This window comes from Haliotis rufescens, unplaced genomic scaffold (assembly GCF_023055435.1).
Source record: "Haliotis rufescens isolate VD_foot unplaced genomic scaffold, xgHalRufe1.0.p SCAF_2, whole genome shotgun sequence".
Classification (NCBI taxonomy): domain Eukaryota; kingdom Metazoa; phylum Mollusca; class Gastropoda; order Lepetellida; family Haliotidae; genus Haliotis; species Haliotis rufescens.
In genome coordinates this window covers 66,924,628-66,948,615 of record NW_025963890.1, presented here as the reverse complement: position 1 = coordinate 66,948,615, position 23,988 = coordinate 66,924,628, and the positions used below count along the sequence as shown (strand labels likewise).

Below are 23,988 nucleotides of genomic sequence, written 5' to 3'. Positions count from 1 at the left end.
AGGTCTACAGTTGTTGATATATTTACTGTATTTCTTGCAGAATACGTCGCTGTGGTTTGCCTGTTGAGAACCGTTCATTCGTACCACCAGTGATATTCCGCCAAGATGGATAAATATATTATTGGACTTATGGGTCACAAGTGCTTGATACTGTGTTTGTGCAATCTGAGTCATTAGACGTGGTGTGTTCAAATAAATAACAAAGGATTGTATGCGGCTTTCACAAATCAATTTGATTCGTTGCTACTGTATTTTGACTGATCACTTTGATACAAATGTGACTCGAAATACATTCTACAATTTGACTTTCCTTCGAAATAATATTGAAATAATTTTAACTGTTTGTATTTATCTGTTTGTATTCATCTTTTAATAACTTTTGCAGCCATTTTCCTTTTATGGTTCATCCACATTGCTTTCAAAGTTGTAAATCTGAGCTGTTCATCCACGTGTTTAACACTTATGTATTAGAAATATACACTTCCGCAGTGAACTGTACAGTATCTACACAAAAGGTTGCACCTTGTCTCTGTAACGTCTGACAGGAAATGGGTCGGAGTAAGCTATGCATGAAATTAGATTCTCGCCTAGCATCACATAGTTCTGCACAATGCAGCCCGCAATACATTACTTTGATAGTGACTTCAACTTTCCAATAGTCTACTTTACCGTTATGAAGAGCCTTTGATGTCTACATTTCAGAATATTACAGGCAGTATCTATTTCACAACTGCCTGTAAGTCTGTACCATTGTTACCACGTCAACCTTGTTGAAGCCATGCTTCCCCTAAAACTGTAGTTCCTGATTAAAATGGTATTTTAAAAACCAGTTCTTCTGAATCATTCAGTTCTTTAAGAACAACCTACCTTTCAATTCTTAATGGAAGATGGTAGTACAATTACAGGTTTGAATAAACTGAACAAAAGACTGTGTATTGAGTGTAATGAGTTCAAATGAAATACAATGGTGCCATATTCTCTGCTGATGGTCGAACGACGGGACAGTTGCTTTTGGTATGTGAAACTTTAGAAGAAACTGAACAAAAGACTGCACTGAATGCACAACAAGGAATAATTCCATTTCTCCAATATTTCCTCAATAATAAGTTCATATATTATGCAGCCACTTGCGTATGCAGGCAGACCAACTGACCATCTATATAATTTTTTATTGTAGCCTGTTATGAATTCAAATGACGTATGCTGCAATAATTTTTTCTAATGGCATTGTAATATAATAGGTTCTCCGACTGAAATTGGTATGTGATACTTAGATTGGGTTAGAGAACTGAACATAACGTTTTAAAAGGAAATTTTGAATATTTCAAACGAAAGTACGAACCATGTACATAGTAAATCGAAATCTATGCAAAACCCTCTGCAATAATGCGCTGAAACAAGCTGTAACGGTTCCTGTAACGTACGTAAGAATGTATAGATATATGTAGTCACCTGCTTTGTTTTGTTAAAAATGTGTTTCATAATATTAAATAGTTGCACTATTCTTGCATGTAATGTTCATTCCAGACATATCAGTGCAGACATAGCTGCACATATTAGTGAATTAGGAAGAACATGCAAAATGTGTTTTTGCTTCTCATAAAAGTTTTTGGCATGACTAATTAACAATATTAATAATATAATAATCTGGGTGATCTTTAACTTCTTTTGTGTACTATATCTTGAAAATGACGCCCATCAACCCAAATGAAATTTGTTCTTGGTGGGCAGAAAATACAGACAGTGTCTTCTGAACGTGTGTTATAAGTCATGTACAACAGGTGTTGTAAGCAACTGTTTGATTGTTTGTTTGTTGTTTAACGCCGCACTCGGCACTATTCCAGTTATATGACGGCGGTCTGTAAATAATCGAGTCTGGACAAGACAATCCAATGATTGAAATCATAAGCATCGATCTACGCAGATGGGATACGATGACATGCATCAACCAAGTCAGTGGGCCTGACCATCAGATCACGTTAGTCGCCTCTTTTGACAAGCACAGTCGCCTTTTACGGCAAGCAAAGGTGTACATGTTTCCCGTGTGTAAAATCAAAATAAGAAATTTCGCGACTGCGGGACAAGTACCGTCAAAATGATGGGGTTGCAATGACACCTGGTACACGGTCCCATTACATTGATTGCACTCCGCAATAGATTAAAATCTGCTCCTGTTATCAATAGGGATATATCCGTTCAATAGCAACTGTCAAAATCTACCTTTGAAGCGGCTCTTTGCAGCCCGCCTGAATACAAGGCGTCCTGTGAAGGGTGTGAACCTAACAATTTACCATATAGATATTAAGGTATATCAGACAACACCAGGGACGGGTTGTGCACCAATAGAAACAAGGTTTTCTCTCAGATTAACAGATGGCAGAAAATGTTGTTAGCGACGTAGTGGCGAGCGGGATGCCCGGGCAACAATTCTTTGGCATGATCGGTATGGACGGTAGTGCCGTGGTGTGGGGCAGTATCACGCATGACAGGCGAACTGATGTGGTTGTTATGTGTGGACATTTGACAAAGCCAGCGAGTCTTTGCGAATTGTGGTGGTATTATCGGCAGACATTTTGAACTGCAAGATGACAATGCCAGACCACATAATGCACAGGTTATCTCCAACGAGAAGGCATACGGACATTGGACTGTCCCGCTAAGTACCATGGCATATCACCAAAAGAGCAACTGTGAGATGTTCTACGGTACAGTGTGTACACCAGAGACCAAGCACAACGTGGCCCAGGTTGGAGTAGCTCTTCAGGTAGACTTTTGTGGAATACGCCATGAAGGTACAACCATACGCCATGAAGGTATCAAGCTCGTATCGCCCAACATGGTGGACAGACCAGATATTGACCTACAAGCCTAAAACTTTTTTTACAGACATGTAGCATATTTGTAAAAGTAAGGACAACGCAAGGCACAAGGAGAGTTTGTAGTGTTTAATCTGACATGCTCGCCTTGCTGTCCCAAATCCCCATTGCTGGTCGTAAAAAGGCGACCAAATTGGGCAACCCGTTTGCCGTGCGTTGCGCCCTGTGTCGGTGGAGGAAAGTATTCTGGAGCCAGGAACAGTGTTCCTTTTGCCCAACACATAACCTTGACCCTAACTTCATCTAGACGGGTGGTAGAATGGACCCGATTCTATCAATCGGATGGTCACGCCATGCCCTGTGCATGGAATACTTGATAATTTAGACGCATCTCATCACACAGGTTTTGATCCAAATATGATGACCTTGTTTGTGTTGAATAAATTTTTGCCCAGAGTCCTATGCCAGAAGGCGGTGGCTCATGGGCCAATCTGGTGATACGGATCGCTGAATATTGTGTTTTTATAGGAAAGTGCCATGGGCCGAACCAGCCTGACATTCTTCCTTTTATTAACGACAGCTATTCATGTCCTTATTTCTGGAGTATAACACCCCTGTAGCCCTGGTGTTGCAGCCTGGCTTCCACTGTGGCACGGTCCTTGTTGACACTTCATGGTTGGTGGGGAGCAGGGTTGTTGAATAAATTTCATTATGGCAACCTAACAGTTCGCTGGTTCTCGAGAAAAATCAAAGCGAAGGGATATTGATACAGACACTGTTGTGTCTTCTGATGAGGAATCTATTCTCAGTGTTGACTCTTGGCCAGGATTTCTGATAGTTGAAGGCGTTGATGGAGAACCCCTCAAAATCAACCCCTTCGTCGTTTCCAAATCTATTCAAGGAACATGTGGTTCTGTCAAGAATGTAACTCGTCTCTGGTCCGGTTCACGGCTTGTGGAGTGTGCAAGAATACAACAATCTCTAAATCTTCTCCAAGCACATCATTTCGCAAATACTGAGATTGTTGTCTCAGTGCACAAAACTCTACATTCATGTCGAGGCATTGTACGCGATCGTGCCAAATGCCTTTCAGACATGTCAGAAGAGGAAACTGCAGCAGAGCTGAAGCCTCAAGGCGTACCATCTGTGAAGCGATTTATGAGAGGAGATGGTGGCAATCTTATTAAACCCAAACCTACCTTTTTACATTTGCTTTAACAAAACTGCCTTCATCCATCAAAGCTGGATATTTCAACATCGGAGTGAATGTGTACATACCAAATCCGCTCCGTTGTTTTAAATGTCAGCAATTCGGGCATGGGGCTTAGTCCTGTCGTAATTCAGCAATTTGTTCTGCTGCAGTAAGCAGCATGAAGGCACTGATAACATCAAATGTGCAAACTGCAGCGGTGACCACATGTCCTCCTCGAAATCATGCCCCTCTTTTATGACATAGACTAAAATCCTAAAAATCAAATATGCCAATGATATCTCGTTCTCAGAAGCTAAGACACTTTTTGAAAGTCAATCAATCACTCCCACCTCTTCTCTGACCTACTCTGCTGCAGTCTCCTCGTCTGTCAAAGTTGATACTGGATGCCAAACAGCTATAAGCTGGGTGTCCAATGAGCAGACAACATTATATCAAATTGATGCAGACGACACCAGCACTTCATCCAAATCAACTTCCTCAACATCACAAACTGAAACTCTTCCAGAAACAGAAGCTCCCTCAGTCACTATCCCTGATCCTAAAACTCAATCTGAGCCAGTGAATGAAGTAGAAAACAATGCACTACTTTCCAGAAAGGAAAGGAAACAACAAAGAAAAGATCCAAGGTATTTAAACATATTAAGATGCCTTCAGCATTGATAGTCCCTCTGGAGGTTCAAAACCCTTTGAACCTCTTGATATGGAGGTCACTCCATCGCTGCCATTACAGCGTAGAGGACCTTCTCCCCACTCACAATCTCCAATTGAACCCCCATGAGTTCCTCTCCCAATTTAATACAATGGAATTGTAAAGGACTTTGGAACAATTTGAATGATCTTCAGCCCTTTATTCAAGATTTAAAACCATCTGCATTTTGTTTACAAGAAACTTTCCTCAAAACTACAGATAAATTTGATTTAAGACAGTATGATTCTTACCATAGCTTTTCCCCGCCGGATGATAAAGCAACTGGAGGATCTTCTGTTCTGGTAAGGCAGGGCATCATTCACAGTCCTGTTCCTCTCAATACCCCTCTTTAGGCTGTTGCAATGCGGGTAACATTAAATATTGTTTTTATTTTGTGTTCTTTGTATGTACCACCATCATACTCTCCCCGACAGTCTGATCTTCAGGCACTGTATGACCAACTCCCTAAGCCCTGTGTCATCATGGGAGATTTGAATGGTCATAACCCACTTTGGGGTAGTAATGTCACCAACATAAAAGGAAAATGACTAGAGGATTTTTTCTTAAATAACGATTTATGCCTTTTAATGATGGTTCTCACACGTATCTTCATCCTGCAACTGGAACATACTCTTGTCTGGACTTGTCAGTTATAAATTCTGATTTACTTCATGCATTTGAATGGTCAGTCCACGATGACCTCTTTTGAAGTGACCATTTCCCTACCATTTTAAAATCTGTTACACCATCTGATGTTCCTCTATCATCACGATGAAATTTTACTAAAGCCAACTGGGCGTTATTTGAAGTCCTTTGTTCTAACAAACTAAAACCTGAAGTTTTTATTGATGTTCCCGACCCTATACAACTTTTCTCTGATGAACTTACTAAACTAGCTGATGATTGTATTCCGAAGTCTTCCTCAAATCCTCACATACATGTACGTAAACCAGGGTTCAACAATGATTGCAAACTAGCTAGGAAGGCACGGAAAAAAACTGAAACATAATTTTGGCGCCATCCAATGGTCCATAATCTCAATAAATTCAAAATGTAAATGCTAAAACCCGGCGCACTTTCAAACAAAACAAACGCCAATCTTGGCAAAATTATGTATCCAAGATAAATTCACGGACGCCTATGTCCAAGGTATGGAACATGATTCAGAAAATAAAAGGTAAGGGTACCAAATCAAGCATCCACCATCTCAAAGATGGGGATCAATTGTTAAGTGATAAATTAGATATTGCAAATAAACTTGGTGAAACTCTGGCTCAACATTCTTCCTCGTCTAATTATGTCCCTCAATCTCAAAAATACAAAAAGCGGCAGGAAAAGAAACCTTTAAATTCTAATACAAATAACGGGGAAGATTACAATGAGGTCTTTTCCATTCATGAGCTCCAAACTGCACTTGGACAAGCTCATGACACTGCTGCAGGGTCTGATAATATACATTATCAACTCGTAAAACATTTACCGCCATACTGTTTAGAAACCCTTTGGATAATATTTGATAAAATCTTGACGTCAGGAGAATTTCCTTCTTCATGGCGTGAAGCTATAATTGTTCCCATACCTAAGCCTGTGTGTGATCATACTGATCCTTCCAATTATCGACCCATTTCATTGATTAGCTGCGTTTGCAAAACCATAGAACGCATGGTCAATAATAGATTAACCTGGTACTTAGAATCCAATAATTTAATCACAAATATACAATGTGGTTTTCGTAAAAATCGAAGTACCATTGAGCATTTGTTCGATTGGAGTCATTCGTTAAGAATGCAATTATAAACAAGCAACATGCAGTGTCTATCTTTTTCGATCTATAAAAAGCGTATCACACTACATGGAAGTATGGTATTTAAAAGATTTACATGATTTTGGTTTGCGAGGCCGTTTGCCTCAATTTATACCCAAGTTTTTAACTGACAGGCAATTTCAAGTCCGCGTGGGTTCAACCCTGCCTGATTATAATCAGGATCAGGGTGTCCCACAAGGCAGTATTTTGTCTGTCATTTTGTTTAGCATTAAAATCAACAGTTTAGCAAAGGTTTTAAACGATTCAATTGATGGATCGTTGTTTTTGGATGACTTTAATGTGTAAGAACATGCATACGATTGAGAGGCAAATGCAATTGTGTTTAAATAAAATCCAAAAGTGGTGTCTAGAAAATGGCTTTAAATTTTCCAAATCTAAAACTAACTGTATTCATTTTTGCAGAAAATATAAACCTCACAATGACCCAGAACTAATATCAGATAACACCCCCATTAAAGTTGTAAAAGAAGATAAATTTTTGGGTATAATTTTCGATCATCATTTAACCTTTTTACCACATATAAAATACTTAAAGAATAAATGTCTGAAAGCCCTAGATTTGTTAAAAGTTGTCTCTAATTCCAAGTGGGGAGGGATCAGAAAACCCTCCTCAAACTATACAGAGCTCTTATACGCTCTAAACTTGATTACGGCTCCATCATGGTTGGGCTTGTAAGAACAATTAAAACTTATTAGACACCATTCATCACCAAGGCCTGAGGCTTTGTCTTGGAGCCTTCCGAACACTACATATTCACAGTTTGTATGTGGAGGCTGATGAGACATCCCTTAAACACCGACGCATTAAATTATCTTTACAGTTTATCTCTAAATTACGTTCTAGTGAATTCAATCGAGCATATGACTGCGTTTTTAATCCTCTGTACAAACATCTCAACAATAAAAAGACATCTCTTATTCCACCACTTGGAATAAGAATACAACCTAAAGTTAGAGCGGGTGGCTATCAAGAAACTCCATGGTGGTTGGTGGTGGCACATGGTCCTGTGCACAGCGCACAGGTCACCAACCAGGTGAAGTTAAGCCTCACACTGAAGCACACGTAACACATGTGGCGCCTCCTTGGGCATGTGACTTGGGAAAGTGTTCGAAAATGTGCCTCTGTTCACCCAGCAGTGAATGGGTACCCGGTCGTATAAGATAGCAATATGGTTCTTAACTTGCATCTTTGGTTGTATACTCCCAAGGGAGCTGAGAATGACTCTTGAGTGCACATTGATCCAGTGACCGGGGTAATAATAGGGATTTAAGCATGCCCCTGAGTGGTGTGGAAATATGCGCAATTTAAATAGCCTACTATACCATTATAAAGCGATACTGATACGCCCTTTCTCTGTAAACACGGGTATGGTGTTAACAAACCTAGAAACATAATAGGGGCGAACCGGGATTCGAACCCACAATCATAGGTTTCTGGCGTGCCCAAGAGACGCAACTCTGTACCCGTGCCCCCTTTACTTAAGAATGTTATGTATATTCACATTTTTGTTGTTAAAACATCGATTTGCCTAGTCCAACTGATAAATCATTGGTAAATAATTACAATGAAATTCTATACCGATGCGTTGTGAACCTTCATTCTTTGTTTGTAAGAATATTTCCTTCTTCCGTAATATATGAGTATTTATTCCAATGATATGTTGATTTGACCGTCCCAACGTTGGGTAAATATGCAAACAAACATCTAATTCGACGATATCTGACATATTCCCTTTTATTAAATGATCAAGGTGTCGAAGAGATACTGTTAGCCTGTGATATATGTGACTGGTGTCATGAAGTGCTTACCTCATGTATGTTTCACTATTTCAGTGCATGTTTCTCCAGTTACGCAAGACAAGTTAGTCAATGCAAAGCTTCTTAATGGCAAAGTGTCTATGTGATCATTGGAGTGAAGAGTTCTGTTTGTGCATATGCGCAAGCCAATTTTCTCAAGCTTCAAAATGGGGCGGTGGGGTAGCATAGTGGTTAAAGCGTTGGCTCGTCACATTTTTTTACATAATTGTACTGATGCCTACTTGCGGTTTGCGACTACATTTTGATTCTGCGCATAACCATTTTCTGGTATATATATTTGTGAGTATCATTAAAAAAACATTGACGTCCATGCATCCTATATAATATGAGTATATATTAAGTCCTATTTGAAACATTTAGACAAATATTGTTTTGAAAATGTAAAATAAAAACTCTTTTGTAAACTATTATAACGAATGAGGCATGTACTTTGTAGCTCTTCTGGATGTAACCTGAACTGTCTAATCGAGGAAAACAAGCAAAACGTTGGAAAATATTTATTTTCTCACATACATGTACCACATACATGCAAACTGTGATGGCGCCATTGCGTCTTGTGTTTTTAGAGAACTTCAGTTGAATAAATTCATGGCAGGGACTATTGGATCAGGGGCGGACTACCCAATCATAAATGGAAGTAGAACATTTGCACTTGCAGTGGTTTCGGAAGCGTCGTTGAAATATGACTGGTGTTGAAAACAGCCATGCCAATAGCTTACGTAGTCCTTCGGGACAGATCACCAATAAGGGAGCATTTTGTTTTTGAAGCGATTACTCAGCCTCGAAGAAGCCTCTTCAAAGTGGAATCAGAAGCTGAAAATTAACAGAATCACGTCTCATTTCATTTATGGTTGACAGATATACAATTTTCAATTGCTACACATCTTACTTTAAAGACGAATACTGTAAATCGTGAAATTAATGCGTCTCCAAAAGAATGCGACCACTGGACCCTAGCCAAAAATGCGACTCAATATGAATGCGACACCCCCTCCTCTCAAGCATCAGGGGATTTCTATCTAAAGCTGTCCTCAGTCAGGTTTAGAATCCTCACCTTAATCCAACCATACATTAATCCAATCACACACCAAAGCTTAAACGTGCGGCTTAAATGTACGAATGTAATGTACGACATGCGAAATCTCACTAATCTTAATCTAACCCTTTTTCTGCATTCTTATCAAACACTTATTCAGCATTCAATCCAACTTCAACCTAGGGGTATTCATCGCGTGGACGTTGCGGGAGGGGGATGCCCAATCCTAACTCAGGTTCAGTGTTAAATCTCGTTAAATATTTCACACCTATATGATATGATATCGGAAAACTCGTCAGGCGAACCCTGATCACGTCTTAACTGCCGAATCTAACTGAAGTATCAGTGTGTTCGTGAACCAGTGCCGTGGCTTTTTATTGAAGCGATTCGGCTCAATTTCTTAACCATGTCGATTCGGAAATTTTTGATCTAAACGAAGGAAATATATGTAGAATAGTTCTGTCTTTATTACATTCGTTACTATTCGAGATACAGAAACAGATACGCATCTCTGGCTGCTTTGTTAGCTTGTTCCCAACATTTGAAGGACAAAGTGACCATTGGCTTAGCGGTAAGTGACCATTTGATTTAAAACCATCTTTACATATCCTAGGAATATCATGCTTTACGCGAAAAAACGATACACTTGACAATGAAGTATATTATGCAAATGATTACATACTTCGTCGGAACAAAAATGTCACATGTCATGTCCCAACATGCAATTCCAAAAAATGGAAAAAAGTTCAGGATAATATCTTTTGCGGACAGCGTGTAACGCAGTTTGATACAATACACTATTGCTCAAAACAGACCTGAGCACGAAATCTCCCGTTCGCGATCGACCAACTTCGTTTTGTGTATGGTAATCTATAAATACATTTTCGTATGACAAGTGAATGAATGATATGACGAATTCGACGAAAGATCGGACAATGTTAAATACGTCAGTGTCTGAATACATGGAAACATCATTGATGTTCAGCAAGACGACCCAAAGCTTTACTCATAAGGCCAGCACACAGCCCCCTGAAAACCTAGTGTCCGTACGTTGCAGTGCTGAGACTAGGTAAACCCTGTACACATTCCAACACTTACAGCAGTTTGCTTCATCTTCCCAACCGGGGCAGTCGCTCTCGTTGTCACAGACCCAAGTTAAGGATATACAACGGTTGGCTCCCTCTGTCTGGCACTGGAACGTATTGGGCGAGCACGTCTCAGGTCCTTAAAAGAAATATATGTTTTCATAAAGTAATCACAATCATGCAGGGCTTAGGGAGCCACTTGGGAACTTGGGATGCAAGAGTGACATTTCGGAAGCGAGGTCTGCATATTTGCCATGTTTTTCCTGAATCTTGTCAATCACAATAGTGTCAAAAGGGGACATAAAATTCAATGATATAAATAATTTCATTGGATTTATCCAAAAGGACAAGATCAGGTTTGTTGGCCTGGATACGTCTGAGGCTGTAAATGGGCCTATTCCCAAGAATTTTGTATTTATCATTTTCCATGGCGCCCTCTACATATTCCGGGTCGCACCATGGGTGGACCTCTGTGTCAAAACCACAAGCATGGCGAAGACGCTAATAAAATGATCGAGTTCCACCATCATGTCGTTTAAGATACTGTGTTTGTGCCAGAGCTGGGCATCCACTGACAATGTGTTGGACAGTCTCATTAAATTCATTGTGTAATCTACATATCATATTTACATTTTGATGCAAAATCACACATTGACGGTTTCGAGTGGGAAGTGACTGGTCCTGAGCAGCAAACAGAAAGCCTTCTGTTTCACTTTTCAGGCCAGACGACTTCATCCAAGTAAAGGACTCTGCAGGATTGCTGACCTTCTCAACACACTGCACATAAACTCGATGCAGTGGTCGTTCAGATAGCCTCTCCTTTAAAAACTGAGTGTGGGCTGACTTGATATTGCACATCGCTTGGTTGACACTGATTTCTGTACCGTCCAGCAGTACAGAACCATCAACAAAATCAACACCGACATTGAGATTATGTCCCACATCCGTTTTAGAAAACTGTGGAATGCCTTGTTTTCATCATGAGTCTTGACATGCTTCACAAGAGGATCATCAGACAAATAAATGTGTGGAAAAGTGCACAAAACAATTTTATCATGAACAGCCCCAACGTTAATCAAACCACGTCCTCCCATAATGATTGGTTAATATGAGCGATTGAGGGAAGAGCGGGGGTGGTGGGATCTATTCTCTGACATGATTCTTCGTGTGAGGGTGTCAGTCCCCTGAATTTCTTGTTTCGTCCAATCAACAACACCAAAAGAATATGAAAGGACGGGTACAGCATAAGTATTTGTGGCTTTTACTGTATTGCGAGCGTTCAGCTCTGATCTCCAGATTTTCTTAAGTCTACATTTGTACTCTTCCCGAAGTCTTTCTTGATATGGGCATTATTATTATCAGTATTATTATTGTTATTATAATAATATATTCAACTAAAACACGAATTGACACGATGGCAGAGAGTGGGAAAAACGCCATGGAAAACGATATACTGACACGGTATTTTCTTCGTCAGAAAACAGGGAGGTATGAATCGAAAAACCGATGTGCAAACTGTATGAATCCGCATAGCGGATTCTTACAAAAGTTTGCACATCGGTTTTTCGACTCATAGCTCAATGAACCGAAATAATACACAGTCAATGCTTATAATTAAATTCGACAACGTAAATCATGTTTTATCTACAATAGTTTAACCAAAAACAGTTAAATATATCAAAACAGACAAAAATTACGAGATTGATAAACATTCCAGGTGTATGAATACATACTGTGGCGTGACATGAATCAGGTGATCGTTTAATTTATGCACATAACTTGACACGCCTACACAGTCAGAAGCCAATCAACGGAGAGTAGGAACAAAACAATGTTTATTGGACCTGTCAATTAAGGCAAGAGGCGAGAAGAACTGCAACAGTCAGACTGTAACGAACCGGAAGAAATATATCAAACTCATAAAAATGAACAGTATGTATACAGTACATACCGCACTCTGCCTCATCTCGGCCATCGCTGCAGTCTCTCTCACCGTCACAGCGCCAGCTGTTCGGCATGCACTGATCCATGTCAGGACACCTGGTCTCGTTGGGGCCGCATGTCTGTCCTATAATATATATATAAAACGTAAACACATGAGAATATCCAGTCACGATTATCCACCGAAACAGATTCAATTGGACATAAAAGGCTAAATAAAGGTGAAGATTATATCAATTAATCACTGAAAATCACTGATGACAGAGAGGAACGAACACTGTACTGAAAGAAACATGAAGACAGGGGAATAGCTTTTGGTGATGGTGCAGTGTAGGTGTAGCAATTTGTTTCTAACGGTGATTTTCAGTGTCCATTTGGGGACTTGGTAGGTACGATGGGTTATATATTACTATATAATAAATAAAAAATAAAATGATATCTTCTTTTTTGACATAAGAGTTACTCTGGTTTTTTACCTTTTGTACGGGGGCGGTCGGGTAGCCTAGTGGTTAAAGCGTTCGCTCGTCACGCCGAAGACCCGGGTTCGATTTCCGACAAAGGGTACAATGTGGGAAGCCTATTTCTTGTGTCCCCCGGCGTGATATTGTTGGAATATTGCTAAAAGTGGCGTTAAACCATACTCACTCACTCACTTTTGTACGAACGCACCAAGCAAGTATGGGCATCTTATATTGTTTAAAGCAAATACATTTACACCTTGGGATATCCGTTTACTGACTGCACCATTTCTGTTTCAGCTAAGTTCATTCTATGACCAAAATTGAAACAGTTTAGACAATCTCCGTATTGCCACCAGGTCACCAATTTATACGAATCAGGTTTTTAGCTCATCTGTCTGTATCTAAGAACAAACATTTACCAACCTGTGAACCTTTTCACTCAGGCGCCGTATTTTCGTTGGCCATTGGAAACAGGAAGGTTTACATGTATAAGGATACACATCCTCAAAATTAACAGCTTCTTTGCTGCTTCTGATATGCTCCAGTTCCTCACAAATAGTTAGGGACAACCCGATGACGTTATGGCATGAGTGCTAAACTATAGTTGTATAAAAGAATCGAGGGGTCCTTTTGTTGAGTTGTATAGCAAGGCAGCGAACTGTATGGAAGTCACAATATGCTCGTCGGCCTATTTTTTGTCGTTTTTCCCTCAGGTGACACCAACGTGCACGATTGTATAGTCCTGAGGAATTATATTTGTGATGACTGTAATGCAGTGTGTCTATTTCTTTCGGTAGCTGTCGTGTTAAGTCATTGAGCTTATAGAGTGAGAGGGTGATCATGAGAAGGGTTAGACGCCACTTTCAGCAATATTCCACTGCAGACGGACGGGCTGGATGGCATTAGAAATAGGATTCACACATTGGTCCGATGCAGGGAATCCCACCGGTTCTTGGGGGTAAAAAGGTAAATTTCAATCACAGTCTATCCCAACGGCCGCTTTTAGATTAAAATGTACATTTTATTAACGGACCTATTTACACAACCGTCACATTCTTTTAATATTGAGTTAAAAAGTATTATAAACGACATATTCTCGTAAATATAAATATAAGCCAGAGAATAACCAGCCTCGATTATTCGCCGGAACAGACTCCAATGGGCGTAAAAGATAAAATAGCGGTGAAAATGGATCCCTAAAATCAGTGATGACACCTGGGGTTCGTGAAAAAGGTCAGCATCTCCTCTCCTGTAGTGAGTGAGTTGGTTTTACGTCGCCTTTTAGCAATATTCTGGCACTATCACGGCTCGGGACACCAGAAATGGGCTTCACAAATAGTACCCATGTGGGGAATCGAACACGGATCTTCGACGTGACGAATGAACGCTTTAACCACTAGGCTAACCGACCGCCCCTGGTGGAACCACAGGGAACATGAAATCTCCCTAAGAAGCAATTGTACTCACTGCATCCCAGACCTTCGTCGCTGCCATCGCTGCAGTCGTAGTCGCCGTCACAGCGCCAACGTTCCGCAAAACATCCGTTTCCGTCAGCACAAGGTATCTCAGATGAACCACAGTCCATTGACTCTGAAAACACATTTTTTTGTACGATTTTTATTTGAAAATATATAATAATTTGATTTTCACCAGTGCGAGAGCGTGAAAACATTGATATCATGAATAATGAGAGGGCTTGGGTACAAGGGATTTACAAATAGATTCCCCTTTCGGAGAAGGGGCTGTGGGGTAGCTTAGTGGGTAAAGCATTCGCTCGTCACGTCGAAACCCAGGTTCGATTCCCGACATGGGTACAATGTGTGAAGCCCATTCCTGGTGTCCCCGCCATGATATTGCTGGAATATTGCTAAAAGCGGCGTAAAACCATACTCACTGAGAGACGTCGGGTAAACCATCGTGTTATAAGGAAAACATACTTTTGCAGTTTATTTCATCGCTTCCATCTGTGCAGTCATCTTCGCCATCACACAAAAATTCATTTAGAATACACTCGTCACCTGTTGCACATGGCCTAGAACCCTGGAGACATGTAGCAACCGGAGCTGAATCATCTGGAAGTACATGTGCGAGAGTTAGGAAATATATATATGTGTTCAAATCTCACAATTCACATTTCCGAAACTTGAAAACAGTATACTTGTTTACTGTACAGTTTCTATCAATTGATAGTTTGTCAAAACTAGCACCATGACATGTACAGAAGCGACTAGAATGGGGATCAGATGGTCAAATGGCTGATAATTACCAAGGGTGATAACCAGACAAGCTAATGATAATTATTGTTTGTTTGTTGTTTAACGCCGCACTCAGCAATATTCCAGCTATATGGCGGCGGTCTGTAAATAATCGAGTCTGGACCAGGCAATCCAGTGATTGACATCATGAGCATCGATCCACGAATTGGGATCGATGACATGCATCAACCAAGTCAGCGAGCCTGACCACCCTATCCCGTTAGCCGCCTTTTACGACAAGCATAGTCGACTTTTATGGCAAGCATGGGTTGCTGAAGACCTAGTCTACCCCGGATCTTCACGGGTCCTAATGATCATGATGGTGGGTCTATGTTGTATAGTATCTGCTGGTTTCACTGTCCTGTACAAGCCGTCGGTATATTTGTTGCTGTTACGTTGCTACTTCTTATTTCGGCTCAACCAAAATATGCGAGTCACTCATTCTGCAGTGTGAGAATAACAGTCTATATATATTTTACATCACACTTGAATAAGACTCTACACGCACTCCCGCTAGCGCAAGCGAGCTGATCTGGTTGGCAAGTTCTGATCGGATCTGTAAATATGTTAGTTAATATTAAGTGATGTAAACATTCTACATTTCACACAAGCACACGCACACACACACACACACGCACACACATATATAAATATATATATACGTAAAGAAATTCAAACAATAATTACACAACAAGGATTGTTCTACATGTTTCGGCTTTATCTATCTTTTATTATCTTCCCTAATATCTTCTTTAAAATATTTTAATATATATAGAGGTTATCACCATTTATCGAGCCTTGGCTGGGCCTAGCGCCCTCGCAAAATTGTTTCGAAATTTATATCTCCAAAGTTGCCAAAAGTTATAAAATGCCTTAGCTACATCACAGTTAGACACTGATTTTCAGTATATTAGACTCTTTTTTTAATAATGATAGCAATTATCCCATTAGTTTTTCCAGATTCCCGATGGTTAATTCTGACTCGATCGCCGAATGTCAAGGGCGACGCCATGTTTGTTTGTAAACACTGAAAGTAGTCCCTACTTGACCTTTGATATTTGCATCTCTATCCGCATATGACCCCAACGGATATCGTTTTTATCCGTTGGCTTTATCCTGCCGAGAAACCTACCCATTATATGATAAATATTAATATCTTTCAATATTTTCCCTGAAGATAAATCTGAAACACGACACATCTGTGTTGTGTAATTATATGGTAGTTTCACAGCGTAGTTTTAGCTACAGTGATTCCGAAAGGCACAATGAAAGGTTTAATAACATAATGACACATACTGATTGGACAATTAGCCTCATCTAGGCCGTTTCGACAGTCGTTCTCCCCGTCACAGCGCCAAGTTGAGTGGACACAGAGGCCATCGCCACAATGAAAGTCTGAGGGGCGACATGGCGACAGTTCTGTGTACAAAATAAACAACAGTGAACGTTACACATATGAACAACTCGGAGAAAAGCTGGGGAGCAAGTTTTATGTTTGTGCAAAGTGGCATCATGTCCCTCCACATATGAACCTAGACTGAATTTAAGCTGATTGTATGAAAAAATAAGGTGAATCATCTACCATATGCTTAAGTACATCACTTATATGCTAATTACCCCCCTGCATCACGTGTACATTATCTCAACCAATCTTGCCAAATATACTGAACCTCAAAAGAAACGTCACCCCAATTAACATTGCATGAAAAGTTGTCATTTAAATATCTGGGTAATTTTTGTCAAAGTTTCTAAAATTTAATATTACCTTGTCTGGACAAAATGAAATTTGATGTTAAAAAACCCAAAGCAGATGACAATAAAACCGATCGCCCAAACGCATCACGGCAACGGCCATGGTAACCCGTGCAAATTGAAATGCACATGCGTTCCCCCATTTCTTGCCCTATAAAAATCCTCCCAGATCGGATAACATTCATTCGTTATTGAATTGCTATCACATGCCAAGATTGACAAGACATCAGCGACACCAAGCCCTTAGACGATTGCAAGCTGGACGAACCGCCCGGCATGTAGCCAATGCATTTCAAGTCCACGTAAGGACCATATACAGGCTCCAACAACGGTACCAGACCACCAACACTACAGATGACCGACCACGTAGTGGAAGACCAAGGGTCACCACCCGACGTCAGGATCGTCAGATTGTGCGACAGCATCTTCAAGATCGCTTTGTTACTGCTGCGGAAGCCGCTCGACAGACCATGGGGACACACCAGCGACCCATACGTGCGGACACCGTGCGTCGACGATTGACGAGCAGACACCTCCACTGTCACAGGCCACACCGAACACCCATTCTGACACCACGTCATCGCCGCACAGCATCAGCATTGGCGCCACCAGCAGTGGAGAAGATTCCTCTTCTCAGACGAGTGCCGTCACTGTATCTCAACAGCAGATGGCAAAGAGAGAGTCTGGCAACGCCGTGGGGAACGTTATTCGGATGTTTGTGTTGTTGAGAGAGACTCGTGGGGTGGTCCGAGCATCATTGTGTGGGGTGGAATTGGTCTTGCACAGAGGGTCGGCCCTGTGGTCTTCCAGAACATAGGTCCAGGGAGAGGCAATGGTGGCACAGCAGCTCGGTACATTGATCAAGTCTTGAGACGACACGTCATACCTCATTTGGCACGTCGCCGCAACCACGAGTTTCAGCATGATAATGCCCGTGCCCATCCTGCGAGAGCAACAAGAGACTTCCTCCAGCAGAGTGGCATCAGAACCATACAGTGGCCTGCCCTCAGTTCCGATTTAAATCCCATTGAGCACCTGTGGGACGAGATTCAAAAACGGCTGAATGACGTCCGACCAAAGCCGACAACTGCTGCTGAACTGCATCAGGCGTTCCTCAGAGTGTGGGCTCAACTGCCTATGGCCTTCATCAACCGCCTCATCCATTCCATGTATCGACGTTGCACGGCAGCCATCAATGCACATGGCGGACACACGAGATACTGACTTTGATGCCATTTTCTCAGAGACTGGTGTTGTGTTTCACTCTAAGAACATTTGACACTTTAATTTCAACCTTGATGATCAGTTTTGCCAAGTTTCATCTTTTTAATATGTCTCAAAGTATGTTTACAGTGTTTGGACAAATAGGTTTCTCATATATCTATCTATGGTGACGTTTCTTTTGCGGTAGAGTATACCAGTGGTAATTATCAGACATGCAATAACACACCAGCAATTATTAAACAAGGCGTCGTAATTATCACACATGTCCCATACGCCATGCGAATATATACATAACGTCAACACCAGATAGTAATCAGTCTCGAGTTTCTGCCGAAATTGATTCCAATAGGCGTAGAAGGCAAACACGTTATGATTTAGAAAAATATATTCATAGATCACCGATAATAAGTAATGGCACCAGTTTTTCGCAAGGGTAAGCACATCCTGTTCTCCCGGTGGTACCCGCCAACCACACAATTTCCAAAACAAAGTAAAAGTGTGCTTGTTGAATTGCCAAACGTTCCAAATAACAGTTGCAATTATCAAACATGTTCCTATACACCAGCTGAAACAAACATCCTAAATAACAGCTGTAATTATCAAACATGTCCCATAACACCATTTAAAACAACCATCCTAGATAAAAGGTCTAATTATCAAACACGTATCTATTTAGCATGTAAAACAACCGTCCGAAATTGGTGTAATTATTTAACGTGTCCCATCCCATTTTCACAATGTCAGTCTTCGACATTTTTTAAATTATTCGAAGTCTGAGAGACCATACAGAAAACCAACCTTTGCAGTCTCTTTCATCGCTGCCATCTGTGCAGTCAGCTTCGCCATCGCACCACCATTCACTTACAATACACTGGTCACCTGATTCACAGTGCCCGGAACCCTGGACACATGTAACATCTGTAGTTGTAGCATCTGGAAGTACATGTGCAGCTTTTTAGAGATAATCATATGTGTGTCCGGTTTTAAGGTTTTATGTGAAGGTTAAAGCACGACTCCGTCGTTAAGGTCGAGGAAGTAAGACAGAGGCAAGAGGGTATCGGCAATGTAAGACCAAGGAGCAAAGCTTTCATTGCCGATACCCGATTGTCGAGGTCTTATTTCCTTGAGTGAGTGAGTGAGTATGGTTTTACGCCGATTATAGCAATATTTCAGCAATATGACGGTGGGGGACACCATACATGGCCTTCACATATTGTACCCATGTCGGGAATCGAACCCGGGTCTTCGGCGTGACGAGCGAACGCTTTAACCACTAGGCTACCCGACCGCCCCTTTATTTCCTTGACCATGACTAAGGAGGAGTGCTTTATCTCACTCATACACCGTCGAAATGCAGGAAATACCAGGAAAATAAGAAAACGTCGAGAAACCGTATAGTGCAACAGTGTGTCGCGGTATAAAAGGAATTCGATCAAAGAGTGCGAGAGAAAAACCACGTGCAGCATGGATCAACTGGATTGATGACATGTAAGATTAAACATCACCCTGCCCGCTGGTTCAGTGGGAGACTAAACAGTAGGTTACAAGATTAAACACGATATGTAAGGTTGCAGGTTCCATTCCCGTCATCCATAATGAAAACTTTCATTTCTTGTCTTCGATTTTAGAACATTGGACGTTTGAAACACCAAGTACAAATTATCATCTACTACTCAACTAATCAGGTCTTACTAGGAAAAAGTAAAACCTCATACCAGGCCTTACTAGGAAAAAGTAAAACATCATACCAGGCCTTACTAAGAAAAAGTAAAACCTCATACCAGGTCTTACTAGGAAAAAGTAAAAACGTCATACCAGATCTTACTAGGAAAAAGTAAAATCTCATACCAGGTCTTACTAGGAAAAAGTAAAACCTCATACCAGGTCTTACTAGGAAAAAGTAAAACGTCATACCAGATCTTACTAGGGAAAAGTAAAATCTCATACCAGGTCTTACTAGGAAAAAGTAAAACCTCATACCAGGTCTTACTAGGAAAAAGTAAAACCTCATACCAGATCTTACTAGGAAAAAGTAAAACCTCATACCAGGTCTTACTAGGAAAAAGTAAAACCTCATACCAGATCTTACTAGGAAAAAGTAAAACCCATACCCGGTCTTACTAGGAAAAAGTTAAACCTCATACCAGATCTTACTAGGAAAAAGTAAAACCTCATACCCGGTCTTACTTGGAAAAAGTAAAACCTCATACCAGGTCTTACTAGGATATAGTAAAACCTCATACCAGATCTTACTAGGAAAAAGTTAAACCAAGAGGTTATTACGTGATAGGAAGATACCTACAATACACAAGTGTCAGTAGGTTTTTAATGGGTATTCATGCACGGAAAATGTACTAGAAATTGACGAGTTTATGTGGAGGCCTAAACAGTTAATATTTCCTCTCATCCAAATATTTATAAATAACTTCAACTCAGAAGACATAATTTGTAACGATATTGGATGTCAGAAGTTACGGTATTTAGGCATTCATTCTGTTTCAGGGGCGGTCGGGTAGCCTAGTGATTAAAGCGTTCGCTCGTCACGCCGAAGACCCGGCTTGGATTCCCGACATGGGTACAATGTGTGAAGCCCATTCTGGTGTCCCCCGCCGTGATATTGCTGGAATATTGCTAAAATTGGCGTAAAACCACTCACTCACTCATCTGTTTAATTATGTTATTAGTGAGAGAATCTGGTTTAACGATGCTTCATATATAGTTTTAGGGGGAGAGCCCGAAGTAATGACACTATTACACGTGTGTTATTTTGGTGAAACTTATAGACACATATATGCTGCTGCAATACCTAGAAAAATAATCAGGAATTCGAATCCCCGATCATACATGTAGGTCTCCGAAGTCCTTAAAGACACAACTCTACACATCGATTTCCTGCGCCACCCTGTACATTTCGTTATACAGCTGTGAAATGTATATGAGGTCGCTCGTGAATGACATGGCGACACCAAATGATAGATGACGTCTGATTCTTCCTTGAAAAGTGATCGCCAGAAAGCCTGATAGAATGGTTTACAATGAATCGTGACTTCATGTGGTCATAGCAAATCCCTTTTTTTCAGGTATTGGAAGGTTGGTTGGTTGGTTGGTTGTTTACCGCCGCACTCAGCAATATTCCAGCTAAATGAAGGCGGTCTGTAAATAATCGAGTCTGGACAAGACAATCCAGTGACTAATATCATGAGCATCGATCCACACACTTGGGATCGAGGACAAGCATCATCCAAGTCAGCGAGCCTGACCACCCGATCCCGTTAGTCGCCTTTTACGGCAAGCATGGGTTGCAGAAGACCTATTCTACTCCGGATCTTCACGGAAATATTGGAAGGAGACATAATGATTCATATCATCAATATAAGTATTATTGGCCGTGTGCGTATTAGTATATCCAGTTCCAGGTTCAGTTTGGAATCAGTTACGACTGTCTTTTTTCACAAATTTGACCTTTTGTAGAAAGTAAACAACATATGAAATATTAATATACGAAAGTGCGACATTTGGCAAACTGTCACGTTATGACAATTACACACTGTCGTTTTGTTTCATCAGCGTGCCTTATTAGAGCACCACATTTAGACATTATGTCAAATCTCACATTTGACATTTTCGACATTTGAAAACAGAATTACTTGTTAAATGTGCTGTGTCTATCAACTGACTGTCTGTCGAAAATAGCGTCGTTGGAAATGCGATGTAAAATAGGTGGGCGATACACCATGACATGTACAGAGGCGACTCGAATGGGGATCAGGTGGTCAAAATGGCTGATAATTACCATAGGAACAGCTCGAGAATCTAACTAGCAGCTAACATAATGGCTAGTCTGTGTTGTATCGTACCCTTGGTTTCATTTTCCTGTACACTACCAGTATATCTGTTGCTGTAACATGGCTACAAGTTATTTCGGCTTAACCCAAATATGGTATCCACTCATTCTCCAGTGTACCCTCAACTAACTGCAATGTAATTCGTCACTTCCATCACCAGTCTTTATCTCCAATAACACATAAATCTGACTGGGATACACACACTTCCGTTTGCGCATGCGAACTGATCTGGTTAGGGTATTTTGCAAGGTTCTGCTAATATTACGTACATATTATCATATTTTATCATCCAAAACTGGCTCCCACAGGAGATATCGCTTGGATTAGATCAAGCGATATCTGCACTATAGATATCGCTGCAATGAAATTACATCACAATGCTTTGCAGACCATTGTGACGTCACTGGTTACCATGACGTCACAATCAAATGACATCACTAATGGCTCTGCTACTGAAGCTGTTAGCAGTACTTTTTACACTGAAGTCATTGCTAATTACTGTTACAAATTGAAAAAGTTGGAAGAATGATGTTGGATGATAAATAAAATCTCACCCTCGTGTCTTTTGATATCAAATATATCAACACTCGTTGATAAAAGTGGCAAAAATCCTCGGCAAGCCTCGGAATTTTTCCACTTTTATCAACTCGAGTTGATATATTTGATATCAAAAGATACTCGGGTGAGATTCTCTATATGTACATGTTCTATATTTCATTATATGTATATACTAATGCAAATATCAATATATATACACCACGTGAATCAGCCATCCGAAACATCAGTTGTAAAAATTAAACATGTGCCTACGCACCGTTTTAACAGTTGCAATTTAGTTGTCAAACATTAGCCTATACACATACACCTAAAATCCAGGTTTCCCATTCTCTCAAATACCTATACACTTGCTAAATCAAGTGTTCTGAAAATCAACATTTCAAATTCAATTATTTGCAAATGAATCTTCATAGCTTAAAATGTAAGTAGTTGTTTACAATGTAACCCTCGCTTTTCGTGGGCCAGTATTACCAAAGAACAATGTACTAATAAGCCCCGTATGCATCTTATTGTATCAGAGGGACCGTATGGCCAACTCCTGTTTGACGCTGCACTTCACAACCTCTCGGTCCTTGGGTTGCCAGCAGCATGCCAGGCTGCTCGTTCACCAACGTGGAAAGCGTTTTAGACATGCATGACTTCAAATATTCCTCCCACGATAAGCTGACATGAGATATAACTGAAAAACTGAAAAAGCTTCCCTAGCCTAAAGCCAACTCACTCACTACCTCTAGTTGTGCCAGCAAGTACTCACGTGCATGAGCTGTGTTACCCAGGACAACTGAAAAAAGACAAAGTTTTAACAGTGCGGCCCTGCTTACAACCATTGTGATCAACAGTACGGGACGAGGATCCTTGTGGTATAACACTTTCGTGTAATTGTATTAAAGGGCGGTAATGTGATCGTGTTGACTCAATGTATGACTATAAAGCGGGGCGCATCATGCCCAGCGTATATGTCACAAGTCAATGTTGCGAAAGTAGACCCGTCAATCACAGTCAAATGAGAAGTTAATTCATTATAATATGTTCATATGCAGTACTGGTTGACAGCGTCCTTAGCAATTGTACAGCTATGTATTTTTGTGACAGAAGATTTCTATTTTCAACACGTTAAAGCAAAAATAATTTTTCAAACATTTTCTGGGATAATTTATTGATTTCGATGGAAGCCCTGGTCGGTTCATCATACGTTGTTTAATGGAGGATGACATCCGACACGATGTCCCTTTTTGGTCTCGTAACAATAAGTTAAACTTTCAACCATTTGTGAGAGAAATTTTCTAGATAATTGTCGTTTCCTTAATTGTTCGTTCCTGGAAATGTGACACGGATAAACTGGTATGCTATGTGAATGCCCAGAGTACCTATGTATTGTTGTTTCCTTCAGGGTCTGTTTAAACAAGGGGTAAGTATAAGGTTGTGACAAAATCAATTCCTGGAAACCAAAATAGGTATTTTATAAGTATTT

General features: G+C 40.5%; 1 protein-coding gene across 3 annotated transcripts; it reads right to left on the bottom strand.

The window, feature by feature from the left end:
• Positions 1 to 8,841: 8,841 nt before the first annotated feature.
• LOC124134577 (very low-density lipoprotein receptor-like) lies at positions 8,842 to 23,429 on the bottom strand. 3 transcript variants are annotated; one of them, XM_048400432.1, is made up of 8 exons: positions 23,272 to 23,429; positions 18,913 to 19,047; positions 16,435 to 16,557; positions 14,821 to 14,955; positions 14,351 to 14,473; positions 12,433 to 12,549; positions 10,495 to 10,620; positions 8,842 to 9,173 (listed from the first exon to the last, which is right to left on the bottom strand). In XM_048400432.1, exons 1-8 carry the CDS (start codon positions 23,342 to 23,344, stop codon positions 9,136 to 9,138), a joined length of 870 nt encoding a protein of 289 aa, XP_048256389.1. In that variant the 5' UTR covers positions 23,345 to 23,429; the 3' UTR covers positions 8,842 to 9,135. The 3 variants fall into 3 exon arrangements, with proteins under 3 accessions (XP_048256389.1, XP_046355438.2, XP_046355439.2); XM_046499482.2 differs by having other exon boundaries at positions 14,821 to 14,946; XM_046499483.2 differs by lacking the exon at positions 14,821 to 14,955.
• Between the last annotated feature and the right edge of the window lie 559 nt (positions 23,430 to 23,988).

Coding starts and splice junctions, on each gene's coding strand:
- LOC124134577 (XM_048400432.1), bottom strand. CDS start 23,344: ATGGTTGTAAGCAGGGCCGCACTGTTAAAACTTTGTCTTTTTTCAGTT. Junction 16,558..18,912: donor CGATGAAAGAGACTGCAAAG/GTTGGTTTTCTG, acceptor TTTTGTACACAG/AACTGTCGCCATGTCGCCCC. Junction 10,621..12,432: donor CCGAGATGAGGCAGAGTGCG/GTATGTACTGTA, acceptor ATTTCTTTTAAG/GACCTGAGACGTGCTCGCCC.